Source organism: Phymastichus coffea, unplaced genomic scaffold (genome assembly GCF_024137745.1).
Source record: "Phymastichus coffea isolate CEN01 unplaced genomic scaffold, Cenicafe_Pcof_1.1 PCOF00026, whole genome shotgun sequence".
Classification (NCBI taxonomy): domain Eukaryota; kingdom Metazoa; phylum Arthropoda; class Insecta; order Hymenoptera; family Eulophidae; genus Phymastichus; species Phymastichus coffea.
Window position 1 is genome coordinate 984,784 of NW_026706837.1, and position 15,003 is coordinate 999,786.

General features: G+C 42.7%; 1 protein-coding gene across 3 annotated transcripts in view; it reads left to right on the top strand.

Annotated features, from left to right (window-relative positions):
* Positions 1-15,003, top strand: part of LOC131675580 (eukaryotic translation initiation factor 4 gamma 3-like) — a 795,898-nt gene that overhangs the window by 589,975 nt on the left and 190,920 nt on the right. For all 3 annotated transcript variants that reach the window (XM_058954612.1, XM_058954614.1, XM_058954613.1), the window contains one exon: positions 1,196-1,275. In XM_058954612.1, the coding sequence (XP_058810595.1) occupies positions 1,196-1,275 (80 nt within the window). The remainder of the gene's footprint in view (positions 1-1,195; positions 1,276-15,003) is intronic.

Genomic DNA, 15,003 nt, shown 5'->3' on the forward strand with positions numbered 1-15,003 from the left:
GAACGAAACTCGAATAATATATAATAGCGAACCAAGTGGCACGCCGCGCCCCTCGAGGCAGGCGATTCGTGTCCGCGGTAAAGAATGAAATAAAGAGCGCGAAAATAAGGATATAAATACAAATGCAGCGTGTGCATGAGTCAGAAGAGGAAAATAGAGAGGGCGGATAGCTGGCGTCGCTTAAATCTGCGGGTTGCGGATGCGTATGCTCGGCACGGCTCTGCCATAAATAATCGAGCGCTCGCTGTTTCTCTCGCGCGCTCTGCGACTCTGTCTGTGCTCTCTGCGCCGCTTGCTGCCATCGCAAGTAGCTGCGAAAGCAGCTTACGACTTCGCCTCCGATACTGCGTTATTACTCTGGCTGTGCGCGGAAGGTGGGCTGCCGCTGCACGTATGGCCCATGGCGCAATGAAAGATCGAGAAAAGATTACCGCACGTAGGGCCACAAACTGCTCCGCTATTTCTTCGCCTGCTAACTCAAAGACACTTGAGACTCTTCTTCCTTTTGCACGATGCGCCCAGCCCGCGGATTCTCACGAGGCTATACGCGCGCAAGGGTATTCCGATACTGTAACCGCCGGGCGCGGGTATCGATATGCCTATTGCATATCAAATTCTATCGGCCTTTTTTTACAACGATCCTCCTGGCTGTATATGGCGCATATGAGGCTACTTTATCCTCCTTTTTCGCTCCAGTTCCAGACGTATTCTCCCATTTGCCGTAACCTTATAATTTACAAGCGTACGGGATGAATTGGTTGTCAATAGTTTAGACAAATTATTTTCAATGATACGCACGTTTTCGAAAATTTCCTACGCACATATTATTGCTATAGTAAAATTTCTATTAAATGATACTTATTATCATTTCAATAATAAAGTATTTAAATAAATATTTGGTACTCCGATGGGGTCATGTATATCCTGCATTTTTTTTTAATATTATAATAGAAATTTGCTGTCTACGAACACCGAAAGAAAAATTTTATTGCACTTCGTTGTTTTATTACCGATATGTTGATGACATTAAACATGTATTGAAAAAGATTAATTACTTAGATTACTTAGCATAGGATTTAGCAATACGTTGTTTGTTCATGTTATTCAATTTGTATATTAAAACTTTTTGAATGAAGATATTAATTTTTTCATATTTTTCCTTTAAATAATAACTTTAATCTTTTTTTATTTTCAGCTTAAGAGAAATTATTGAAGCATCTCCTGATTTGATTATTGATATACCTATGCTATGGGAATATTTTGCGAAAATTTTAGGTGAGTAATATCATTTGGCCTATTTTTTTCTAATTCGTAAGGAGGCTGTCACAAAGGGGATTCTAGGGTACATTTATAAGAATACTTTCTTGAATACTCTAAATATCTTTGCCTAAAGAACTGATATCACTACTTACATTATTTCTAACTTTTACAGAGTTAGTCGAAGTAACCTCTTGATTTCCAAGTAGTAAAAAATTTTCTCAAAATTCTATAGTTGTTATATATAATATCCTAATTAAAATATAAATAGTCTAACAGTTATAATAGTGTAAAAAGTATTTCTATAATAGTAGTAATTGTACCGGCATTAGTTGCGTTATTTTAAAAACGCAATTACCTTTTCGATAAATTAAAGATGTTCCTTGTGACGATAAACGTCTTATTAGCGCTAACAGCTCAACCATGCGGCTGCCTGCGAGGGCAACACCTATCGGTTGGGGCAAATGTGTAATGAGGGAATTCGGCACGAGACGGGACGGATCTCGCGCGAATCCGAAAATGAATCAGTCGAGGATTAGAACCTGAGCACACAGCTGCAACAAAGAGAGTTTTTCCCGAGTTTTCCTGAGTGTCGAGACGAGCTGATTAGGACAGACAGAAGCTGTGCCATCGCCTGACGGAGATGAGTGCGTGTAAGCGTGTGTGAGTGAGGGGTTTCGCCATCGAGGGCGAAATCGAAACCGAGAACCGCTTGGTCACAGAAGCGGACTTCCCCGAAACTTGATTACGAACTTTTTCTCTCGTTCACCGTGCGACTACTAATAAGGTAAGCTGGTCAGCTTAATTTCGTGATTGCTATGATTGCTACTAACTAATGTCTCGTATTCCATAAGAAGCGTGTATGTATTAACTCGACGACAAAGAGCGGCGACCGATCCGACACTGCATGTTATTGTCGCGCGCGCGCGCTTTGTAAACATAAACACGCGGGCCTAATACATTGTAGAGATAAGAGGAAATAAACAATTTCGCATGTGATATTGTATGTAATTTCGATGTTATTATTTCGCGCTAATAGAAAGTTGGTTGACTGACGCCCATTCCCTCCTGCTCTCCGATTTTCGAACTTGAACGTTTAGGTAATCCCGCGTGCTCTTCGATGCGATAGCGCGCATAATTAAATAGACGGATATCCACCCCGTTACATTCTATAGTAATTGATAAGCGAAAAATAATATTGTTCTATCTATTTTACAAAACGAGTAATAAGTATTTTAATATTACACTTTATGGAAATTATTCTAGAAACTTTAATTAGATATTGTGAGCTTCGACATTTCACGGATAAAACACAAAATTCAATAACCTATGAAAATGGTGTTCGGAGGAGGGAACCCCTATTCACTTCCTCTATACATATGAAATTCTAATTGCTAATAGATAAAAATGACTAGAATGTCGGATTATAGATCCCACATTGATAAAAAATGTTCACACGAAGAACATATCGCAGGGCTAATGAACTGGCTAATTTTTAATATAAGCTTGGGATGATAGGGATATAATAATAATAATAACAATAATAATAACAATAATAATAACAACAATAATAATAATAATAATAATAATAACAACAATAATAATAACAATAATAATACTTTCGACGGTACCTCCACAATATGAACAGAGTACGAACACCCGACTGCAAGTATTGTGGACACGAACGAGACGACGCGGAACACACGTTTTTCGGGTGCGACCGCTGGACAAGACTCAAACGAGAACTAGAGACAACAGTTGGCAACATTACCCCCGATAACATTGTAGAGGTGATGCTGCATAAACCCGAATGGTGGCGTTTAGTCGCTACCTATACGGAAACCATACTAAGACGTAAGAACGCGGACGACTGTCTGAAGGACGACTGAGCAGACGGATTGACGCGACGTAACGACGCACGGTGAAACGATACGAAGGAACGAACACAGACAGAACCCCCAGTCAGAAGTAATATCAACATAGTCCCTGGCTGGGGCAAGGACAACAAGGAGATGGCGGTTTAGTGGGTAGGCCTGTCTTTTTTTTTGGGGGGGGAGTCCAACATACCTCCTTAGATCAAGACTAAGGGGAATCCGCAAAAAGGATTCCGCAACTCCTTGTAAAAAAAAAAAAAAAAAAAAATAACAATAATAATAATTTTTTTTTAAGTGGAGGATTCCACTTACGGACTTTCAGGGGGCTCTCCTATTCCACCCCTCGGTGTATGGGCATTATGAGGCGTGTAGAGCGAGGTCTGAAATATTCCCTAAACTACCTCTGTGCCGCTGTCCCTCTGGTTGGGATCTCATCTTGGAACCATCGTTTGACATTACTTCAGGGTGGGATTACTTCAAGTCATCATCCGCTTAGGCTTCTTCAATCTTCATACGAAATATTCCACTCCTTGAATCCTTGTCCATTTTCTGCTGCAAGACGGACTCGACAAAGCAAATGATCTTGATCCACGTCTCTTCTCCTTGGAGCATTAGACCTATGATATTTTCATGCCTGATGTACCCGATCTCTTCCTGAAGCTCCCTTCTCTTCGCCCCCACTTTTTGCATACGAAAAATATATAAAGGGCATCCTCATGGGCGCACCTACAATAGGCACAGCTGGGCTTCGCCACCTTCCCCATTTTATAGAGATACGTGCGGAAAAGGCTGTGCTCTGCAAATTTTTTTGCCATAAGTACTCTTTTTTCTGGTGGATGAATCTTCGTTCTTTGACCTAGAGGTCAATGGTCGTTACACCCGCTATGACCAGCGCTTCTAATTCGGAGATTGTGCGGTAGGAGCATGCGATGCGGAGGGTCCTTCTCCGCTGCACGGCGTCGATCCTCCTTCGATGGATCTGTAACTACAGCGCATCAGCTCAAATGTTTGATCCGTATAGCACTATGGACTCTGCAATGCGCAAGAGCAGACATCTCTTGCAGGGTCGTGGCCACCGATGTTAGTCATTACTCTTCTCATGTTCGCCGTCATGCACGCCGCCTTGTCTGCCGTCTTTCTGATCTGGCACCCGTACAGAACATGACGTGTCGCATGACGTGATTGAGTCGCATCTGACACTTCTTCATTCCTCCCGGTGATGACGACTGCGTATTCATCCGTGTACCCAACCAGAACGATATCTCTATCCTCAGGATTCTATTATAGAAGATAATTCCATATGTCAGGACTGAGGACAGAGCCCTGGGACGCTCCAGCAGTCGCTTCTTTTCGCCTTTGATTATCCTATGTCTCGTACATTAGAAAACGGTTCTATAGGTAATCCCCGACCATGCGACGTATGTAATCAGGGACACTGAAGTCCCGCTCCAGTGCGTCTAGAGCATCAGTCCATCTCAGCGAGTTGAAGGCATTTTTCATGTTGAGTAATACCAATAGACAGACGGCACAAGACTAGCGGTTCTGCTCTATGGCCCTGGCAGCCCTCACAACCTCCTGGATAGCGTCAATCATCGATCTTCCATTTTGGAAGCCGTACTGACTGCGGTGGAGGTCATCCGCAGCCTGTACGACCCTCTGACGGTGAGATCGCAACAGCCTGTCTAGGAGTTTGCTGGCGGTATCCAATGTGCACAGGGGTCTGTACGACGATGGATCATCTCCTGGCCCCTTAACCTTGCTGAGAAGCACAAGTCTTGCGGCCTTCCAGCGAGAAGGAAAGGTTTCTGCTTTTAGACATGCGTTGTACTTATACAGCCAGAGCTCGGGTCTGTTTTCGGTTCGGCTTTCAGTACCTCTGACGGAAATTCATCCGGCCCTGGTGTCTTTTTGTTCTTCATTGTGCTCGCGGGCTTTCGGAGTACTTCCTCCGTGAAGGTCGAAGCATCCAGGTCTATAGAACTTGGAGAGGATTCTCGTCTGCTAGGATGCGGGGGGGGGAGGAGGCAAGGGCATCGATGATAACGTGCATCGTCTCCGTGTCAGTATGCCTGCTCCGCTAGAAGGTCCCCAATTTGCGGGTAACGATTTTATACTTCAATTCACAGGGATCCCGATTAATATCCCCTTCCAGCTCTCTCCAGCATCGGTGCTGACTGGACTTGATGGCCCGATGAAGTTCCAATTTGTAATCGGCCATTGTTAGGACTACTTCTGCGCAAACTCAGCTCCTTTGAATGCGTTTTCGGAGCCCCAAACAATTACGTCAAAGCTCCGCGATCTGGTTCGTCCACCAGTAGACAGGACGTCTATTTTCTCACCAACATCTCCTCGAAGACCGGGCGTATGACATGTATGGCAGCGACAATCACAGCCTTCGCCCGCTCGGACGGTGTTAAGCCAACCGGGATTCCAGACGAGACAAGCCAATCTTGTTGAAGGGCCAGAGATAATTTATCGGTGATCATGTTAACAACGTTCCACCTGGGTGGGCCGCGCATGCTTAATTGCACAACCAGCAGCACATTGCTAACGTGAAACGTGACTGTGTTACGTGTACTGGTGATCGCTGGCTGTATAATCCTGAGTCATCCACCAGTTGTGTACGTACGCCACCAAGCTTTCCGTGGCCAGAGAGATATCTACGATGGTCTCACTGTAGCCCAGCCTCCGAAAGGTGGAAGATTGGCCGGTGTTCAGAACAACCAGCCCGAGTCTGGGCACCATGTGCATGACCTGGCTTCCTCTGGAGTCCGGACACTCATAACCCTACTCGAGAACTTTCTCATTCAGATCTCCGGCCACTATCTGTCTGCCCCCCATTTTAAGTAGCTCATATAAGTCACGTCGCGGCACTTCACTCAAACTCTTTTCGGATTCACGGCTCGATACATGGAACCGTTTCAGGTCCGGAATCCAAACGGCCGCAGTGCCGAGTTAGTTCTCATACTGCTGTGGTACTGCTCGCTGATGAATATTACATCAGCGGATTTCTCGAAGCAGACCTGAGACAACAGGTCATGAACAGTTCTATTTCTTTGGCTTTTCCTAATCTGATTTATTAGACAACACTCGTATTGTCTACAGTTTTAACTGCAAATAATGTTCAGCGGTTTACATAGGTGAAAGTAAGCGATCCTTAAAAATGAGATTAAAGGAACACAAAAAAAACATTGACTCAGATACAGTAGTAGCTACACATAGAAGAACTCTCTCACACGAATTTGACTGGGACAAAGCTAAGATATTGGATTATGAAAAGAATTATAAGAAACGCAGAATATCCGAAATGTTGCACATCGGCTTACATAAAAACACTTTAAATAGAAAAGAGGATATACAATATCTTTGTCATATTTATAAGCCTTTATTAAGATCGATGAGGAAGGGATGATAGATAAAGAATATATATTGTGTGTTGAAATACTTGATTTCTTACTGTATTGTAACCTGACTGGCTATTTGATTGAGATTTGTAATTTTATTGGTAATAAATTGTTGTTTTTCTGTTAATAAAGCCTGAAGAGGTCAGCAAATGTGCTGTCGAAACGTTGCTGAATATAATTAAAATTAAATGAATTTCCATCTCTCACTATTTCCCTTTTTTCCTTTATTACAAAATTTATTATTTATGAAAAATATAAGGGAATCAAGACAGTATGTTAGGTAATGAACCCAAGTTTGCTTTCGCGGTACAAACGAGGGGACTTTATAAACGGGTATCGTGAGGAAATGAGGAGAAGGATGACCTATAAATGGTTATATCCCTAAGGAATATGTCAGGCGGGGCCTCTATAAACGCCTATCTTCCGAGAGAAAAATGAAACGATCAGACTAGTTCTGCAGAAATTAATTGTGAAAGGAAGATAAAGGTGATCAACAGGCGGCTTCTTCATGCCAGTGTGCGTCCCCACTCCAAGAGGGTACAGCGTTAACACCAGTGGGCACTGCTGGGCCGCTAATAGGATGAGACCCGAACCTATGTGTAGTCGACACGGTATGCTTCCCCATACATTGGTATAGCGAAAGCTAGAAATCTTGCCTCCCGTAGCAGTACCGAACGGCAATCGGATGGATTTTCTGCTGCGGTAGGTGGGTGTTAAGAAATTTTACAGTGTAGGTTGTACGCAATGATCATTGTATCCCGGATCCACTGGATTATCAGGGCGCTCTGGTTTTGGAATGGTTGAGGGTGAATCACTAGTCTTACCAACTACGATGATTTATCTGACCACTACATCACATTTCCAAAACACACTTACAAATAAAATGATGGATAGAACAAAAAAAATATTGCAGGCTTCTCGGTATCACCTGCGCAGAAGATCGCAAACTCATAGAAGTCTCTAATGTAACCCACCACGCCAAACCCACCGACACGAACACGGACATAAACATAGCGGACGAATACGATGCGACCACCGACAACAGACAGACAACTAAACACCTCCAGAATTTTCGGACATAGCTCATATGTATCGATGACACGCTCTAAAAAATGGAGGTACGAACGAAGATATAGAGGAATATTAGTACGGATAGAACAACGGTTATGGCTGTAATAAAGGAAGTGGTAGAGATCTCGTGGAATGAGTACAATTGCTTAAATCCCCTCCTAGAAAACGCCGAAAACACAACAACAGACTGACAGAAGAGAAAGAAGAAGACCACTGGAACCAGTCCCGAACAAGCCGCGATCTATCAGAGGATTGCGGTTAATCGAACTAGACTACGATTCCCTCTTCGCAGAGAGAGAAAAAGACAAAAAAGCCGATGAACGGCACAGCAATGACGATAGTAACGCCTCTCATACAGAAGACGCGATGGACCGTTCTTGAAATGTCATCGAGCTTACAGACAGGAAGGTTACAGAAAGGTTGCCCGTCGGAACAAACTAAGTCAAACAAATAAGAGTCGGCGCAAAGCGGTTGGTCCCCTTAGAAAAAGGGGTACCAAGCTGTAATAGTTCAACCAAAAGATGGAAAAACGTACGCAGACACGTTATATCTATTGAAAATCGAAATAAATCCTGAATACTCCAAAGTAAGTATTTCGGGATATCGTAAGACAAAAGATGGAAGACTGTTAATGCTATTCCGCAGCGACGCAACCGACAGACAGAAGTTCCAAAAGAAACTGCGGTAGACCTTCGGAGACGAGTGAGCTATATAGGACCTGACGCAGGCACAAACACTAGAGATCCTAGATCTGGACAGTATCACAGAAACAAGCGACGTCAAAGACGCACTCATACAAGAAATAGATCAGTATGTGGACTTTAAAATCCATATCTTCGGATCTAATAAAAGCGATCTCTGCAAGGCAGTACTAAAATCGATTGGGTGAATTACCGTGTTAGGGAAAAACTAACGGTACCGAGATGCTACCGGCTATGAACATAGACGTTCAGACTATACAGGACCTGACAAAGGACAGCGCTGTTGGAAATGTGACTTGACCGACCATGCCGGAAGAGCCTGCCCGACCAAACAGCCGATATCCTTCCTGTAATCTGAAGTGCGAGTCGAGGAGAGTGCACCCGTTCTGGGAATAGGGGCGTGTGCGATCTATCGACCCGCCCTGGAGGAGCGCCGGAAGCAGACCCAAAAAGACAAGAATCCCACAATGTAACCTATACAGGTATGAGGTCACTCAGTTATTAATCTTACAAATAGCAAAAGAATGATATGCTGACATAATGATACTGACAAGGGAACTACCTCATCACGACCCCACTAATTTTATTGATTTTTGGATATGTTGTAATACTCGAAAAAATATTCGACATTTGTTTTCTTTATTGGCTGACATACAATTATAAGGGGTGAAATCCATCCTTGAAAACACCCTGAAAATTGGTTTTTTTTAAATATATCTTTGCATCTAGAGAATCCTTAGTGCTAAAGTTATATCAGTAGAGGCTCCTGTTTATAAGAAATATTTCGGCGTTGATTTTATTCTTATCTATATTTAAAAAAATATTCATTAGATGGATAGATATATTTAAAAAAACCATTTTTTGGAGTGGTTTTCATGGGTGGATTTCACCCTTTAAAAGTGGATTTCAGTTGATAAAAAAACACGTCTCGAATATTTTTTCGATTATTACATCATATCTAAAAATTATTAAAATCTATGGGGTTAGGTTGGATTGGTTCCCTTGTGAGTGAGCAGCTATGGAACCTACGTACATAAGACAGCTGGTTTTCAAATGCCTCCGGCACGTCAGCCATTTGGGTAAAAGATAAATCGTCAAGAAAAATTGTGTCTGCAAGGGAAGAAAATTACGTGTTGGCGAGGGTAGACATCATCATTTATGTTAGCATACACCTCACGCCAAACTGCACGACGGCAGTTTTCGAAGATAAAATCGGTAAGCTGGAAAACACACTAAGAGACCTCCCGGGTGATCTTACCATTGCGGGCGATTCGAACTCCAGAGCGATCGATTAGTGCATGACAACGCTGGACAGACGAAGGAGGTTGCTTCAGGAGGTAGCCGCAATGCTTAACCTGGAGGTGGCCAACCAAGGAACGACACCGACATACAAAAGACCGGGATTTGGCTATTCAATACCCGATGTGACGATGACTTCAAACAGTATCTTGCTGTGGATATAAAAATGGTGGGTGATCAAGAACTATACGGCCAACAATCACCAACACATTATCATTAAGGTAGTAGATCAAGCTAAGACTCAACGTAATGGACGAGCGACAAGACTTCAAAGTACTCAAACTTACGGAAACGTGATAGAAATCACTTCAAAGAACTGTTACACGAAGGGATGGCACCTGCCGAAGCCGTTCCGGTAGAACTCGGTATGTGAGAATGAGCGAACTGGTAACGAATATGACAATGGATCTGATAACGCAACTGTGTGATTCCACGAAGTGACTGGAGACCGAAAGACAACAGTCAACAAGGTCCGGCCTTACCAAGGCGGAGCTCAGTCGAGCTGTGATCACACTTAAGCCCAGCAAGGCACCAGGTCTAGACTGTATATCGGGGAAGATCCTCCAAGTGATCACAGGGACACGGCCAAGATTACTCCTGACATGTCTATTACGATCTTGTGGACTGGCATCTTCTCCATATGATAGAAAATGGCTGAGTCTTCTGGACACAGCGAGCAAACTGTACGAAGCACTATTAAAACCGAAAAGGCGGACGTAATAATGGCAAACAATGGACTGACGGCAAACCAATATGGATCCCGAAGGGGCCACTCAACTGTAGACGCGATCTGGGAAGTCATGAAAACCTGCCTGCGTAGCGTATATGCTACGGGGCGAGACCCATAGTCGTTCTGGCGACGTTGGACATTAGAAACGCTTTTAACACCACTAGGTGGAGGGGTATTCTGAAGTCGCTCCGTACCTTCGGAATCAATTCATACATGATATGGATGATGGAGAAGTGCTTATGAGACAGATGCATCAGATACGAGGGTCATTTGAAAAGTCCGTGCAAAAATAAAAACTGCTTGATTTTTTTTAATAAATCTTTTTTATTTTTCAACATAGTCTCCTTTTATGCTTATACATTTCATCCAACGCTGCTCTAGTTTGTTAATCCCTTTCAAATAATAGGATTTGTCCAAGTCTATAAAATAGGCATTCGTTTCTGCAATCACCTCCTCGTTTAAATAAAATCTTTTCCCCGCCAGCCATTTTTTCATATTAGGGAACAAATAGTAGTCCGACGGAGCCAAGTCTAGAGAATAGGGGGGATGTGGAACGAGTTGGAACCCTATCTCCATCAGTTTTGCGGCCACAACTGCTGAGGCGTGAGCTGGCGCATTGTCGTGGTGGAAGAGGACTTTTTTGTGGGCCAATCGTGGACGTTTCTCTAGCAACTCGGTTATCAAACGATCCAATAACGATGAATAATATTCGCCTGTAATGGATTTACCCTTTTTCAGATACCCGTTTTCAGAAGGAATTGTCTTAATTGAGCAGATTCCCCCTTGGTAACCCATTGTTTAGACTATTCTTTGGTCTCAGGAGTGTAGTGATGTATCCACGTTTCATCTACAGCGATGAAACGACGCTTAAAGTCTTGCGGATTTTGCTGGAACGGCTGCAAACCATTCTTGCAACACTTCATACGATCTCGTTTTTGGTCAATCGTGAGCAATCGCGGCATCCATCTAGCGGATAGCTTTTTTATGTCCAAATGTTGGTGCAAAATATTATGTACCCGTTCGCTCGAGATGCCTACAGTACTAGCAATCTCACGCACCTTCACTCTTCTGTTAGCCATCACCATATCATGGATTTTATCAATGATTTCTGAAGTGGTAACCTCAATAGGGCGTCCAGAACGTTCAGCGTGTTTTGTGCTCATATAGCCACTCCGAAAATTTTGAAACCACTTATAAACCATTCTAATAGAAGATGCACAATCACCATAATGTTTATCAAGCTTCTGTTTAATCTCCTGAGGCGATTTGCCTTTGAAAAAGTAATGTTTAAACAATACACGAAATTCTTTTTCGTCCATTTTTTTACAACCACTCGATTTCTTTGATTGAAACGAGTGTAAAACGCAAAGTAATTGGCCGATCTGGCTGAAACTTAGTGTGTGCTCTTCCAAGATATGTCACTAACTGAAAATAACCTTGATACGCACTAGTAGCGCTATCTCTCTGACTTTGCACGGACTTTTCAAACGACCCTCGTACGAGAGGACAGACGGATCACTGCTGAAGTCGTTCAGGGATTCGTTTTGGGTCCAGACATTTGGAACATACTATATGATACGCTATTTAGATTAGATATGCCTATAGGGGTTAAGCTGGTTGCCTATACTGGCGATGTGATAGTAGTGACAACACGAAACATGAAACTGGTACAAACACTGCTGAACCGCGCGATGATTCGAATCAAGAGATGGATGGCTAAACGTGTAGTATTAAAAAGTAAACGTATTAAAAAAAATGAAACAGAAATTAAATTGGTGAGAAGGGGGGTGGGGGGGCTCTGCATTCAGCATTTATTTTAAAATGTACAATGCCAGACGACACAATGATTTGGTAATTTCTGTTTCATTTTTTTTAATACAAAATTTTTACAAAAAAACTTGGTCATAAAAGATTGGACAATTATTTTTTATGAAGACATACGAGGTCTGTCCAGAAAGTATCGGGCCTACGTTTATATCTTCGCGCCATAGTGTTCGAGCGACTTCTACCAGGTAGAAACGTCGACAGTAAAACCTCACGAATCTATTGGTTACAAACTGACACCTGCCGGACGTATAGTTCATGCGCAGCGTGTCTTTGTTTACAGTGCCTTTTTCGCGTTCGTCAGATTTTGATATTGTCAAAAATGACTGAAAAACAAGATCACCGAATTTGCATCAAATTTTGCTTTCAACTCGGAAAAACGAGTTCGGAAACTATTGAAATGATACCAAATGCCTTCGGAATCGAGTGTATGAGCAAAACACGAATAAAAGAGTGGTATAAATGGTTCAAGGATGGTCGCACTTCTGTCGATAGTGATTCTCGTTCCGGCCGACCTTCGACGACAAAAACCGCAGATAATATTGAGCGGGTGCGACTTGCAATCTATGACTGTGCGAGAACTAGAAGAATACCTTGGGATACAAAAAACTATCATTTCAGAAATTTCAACCGAAAATTTAGGAATGAAACGCGTGTGTGCGAAATTCATCGCAAAATTACTCACAGCAGAGCAGAAATACATTCGCTTAGAAATCGCTCTGGACAATCTGGAAATAGTCGATAATGATGATAATGTGCTTAGAAAAGTAATTACAGGTGATGAATCATGGGTTTATGGTTATGATCCTGAAACAAAACAACAATCTTCAAATAGTATTCGAAAAATACAATATTTATTTTTTTTTATTATTCAAAATTTATTTACAATCTGTTTCACGTATTGAGACAATAAGCAAATGTTGCTATTTGACATATATACTTATATACATTGTAACGGGGTATTCCTTTCGGGACGCGAATAGAAATCTTACCCGTTAGAGAAAGGATATTCCTTCTGTTGCGAGGCTGACCGCCACCTCGATCAGCTCGTTCGGATCAGCTCGATCTTCTGACCTCTCGCCCTAGAGCCCGAGAAAGCCCACACGTGGAGGACATGTGCGGCGATTTCGGGTTGCCCAGTGACTCAAGGTCGGGCAGGTTCTGTTATGGGCGATAGGAGAGGAAAACTAAAGGGAGTTCGAAAGGAAAAGTCTCAGCCAGTTGTCGCAAGATTTACAAATTTATTCCCCTTTGCCGCGTTATGTCATACAAAGGTAACGCCGTGGCCGAGAGATTTCGCAGGGTATATCGCGCTCGCGATGAGAGAAAGACGCGCACTATCTAGTTTCGCTTTCTGGCCGCGCGCACTTACATTTAGTGCCGGGAGCTTACGCTGCGGGGTCGAGTTGCTGCTGCCGAAAGTTTCCTCGACGGTATTCGCGACCTGCGTCGGTTTCCGGCCCTTCCTCGCCACACGCCTTTGAGTCAAGGTTTGCCCTGCCCGGGGTCACAGTTGCCCGCGATCCTCAGCTGTCGTCTCAGATCGCTCTGGGTAACTGGCAGTAATGGGCAGCGAATGACCTTCCCCTGGGGCGTGATTCTTAACGACCTTAGAACCACCGAGTCTTCGCGCAATGTCGGTCGAGGTCTTCCTTCAATTTCCAGTGCACTCACTCGTCGCTCTGGTTTTTCTTGCCCGCAGGTCCGGACTTGACTAATCGTACGCATTCCTCACTCCTTTTTCGCGCACGCCGGCCGGCGGCCTAATCGCTCTCTTTCCCCTTCCCCTTATTCCTACGGCCCCGTGCTACGCGCGCCTAACACGCGCTGGTCGGTGCCCTAATCTCTCTCCTCTCTCCCACTTTTTCGCTCGTTCGTCTCGCGGGCGCTTCTCCTTCTCTGGTTTGTTTTCACGGCTTTTACGTCGTCCCACGCGATAGAGGCGCTTAGGTTTCACCTTTAACGAGTGACACTCGTTACAACATACTTATATATAAGCAGTAGTATACTCCAGTAGTATACTGTCTTCGTTTTAAAGTATGATTGAAATCATTTTGTTAATTTATTTGCGCATTCATTAGTTTATGTTTCTGTAGTCTAGTGTTGGCAATGAATGTCTTCAGAAGTTTGTTAACAAAATTATTTGGGAGGTTTTGAAGTCCGGAGTTATATTTTGCGTAGAATTTTGTAATTTCTTCTTTAACTGTAGGAATCTAAATTATTTCGGATAATTTTATTTGGTAGAAATCAAGGATTCCATGCTATATTGCGTTGAACTTTTGATTAAAATCATTCCAGGGTTTCAATATTCCAGTTAGAAACAGCACCCCATAATTGAATGCCATATGTCGAGACTGGTTTGAGTACAGCTTTATATAGCAGTAGTTTAAAATTAACAGCTCCGATTTTGTTCCGTTGAGTCAGTACATTTTCCTCTACTTTAGACCCAATTGTTTAGTTTTAGTAAATATATGTTCTTTTCATGTAAGTTTTCCGTCTTCTTGATAGCTTTGCAGAATATCTTAATCATTTAATATAATAGGAGGACAGGTATCTTTTCGAAGTGTGTATGTCGTATGTATTGATTTACTTTCATTTATTATTATTCCTCAGAACTTAAACCAATTTTAAAGATGATTTTTTATGTAGTTTTGTAATGTTTTGGTTGTTATTGTTACCTCTGGGTGTACTGTTAAAATTACTGTAAAACCTGTATATGTTGCTGTCAAAATATTAATAGAAATATTAATACTTTGCTAGCGCCGTGGTGTATAACAGATATAGTGTTGGACCTAGAACACTGTCCTGAGGTATTTCTGCTTTTGATAACTGTCCTTTTAATA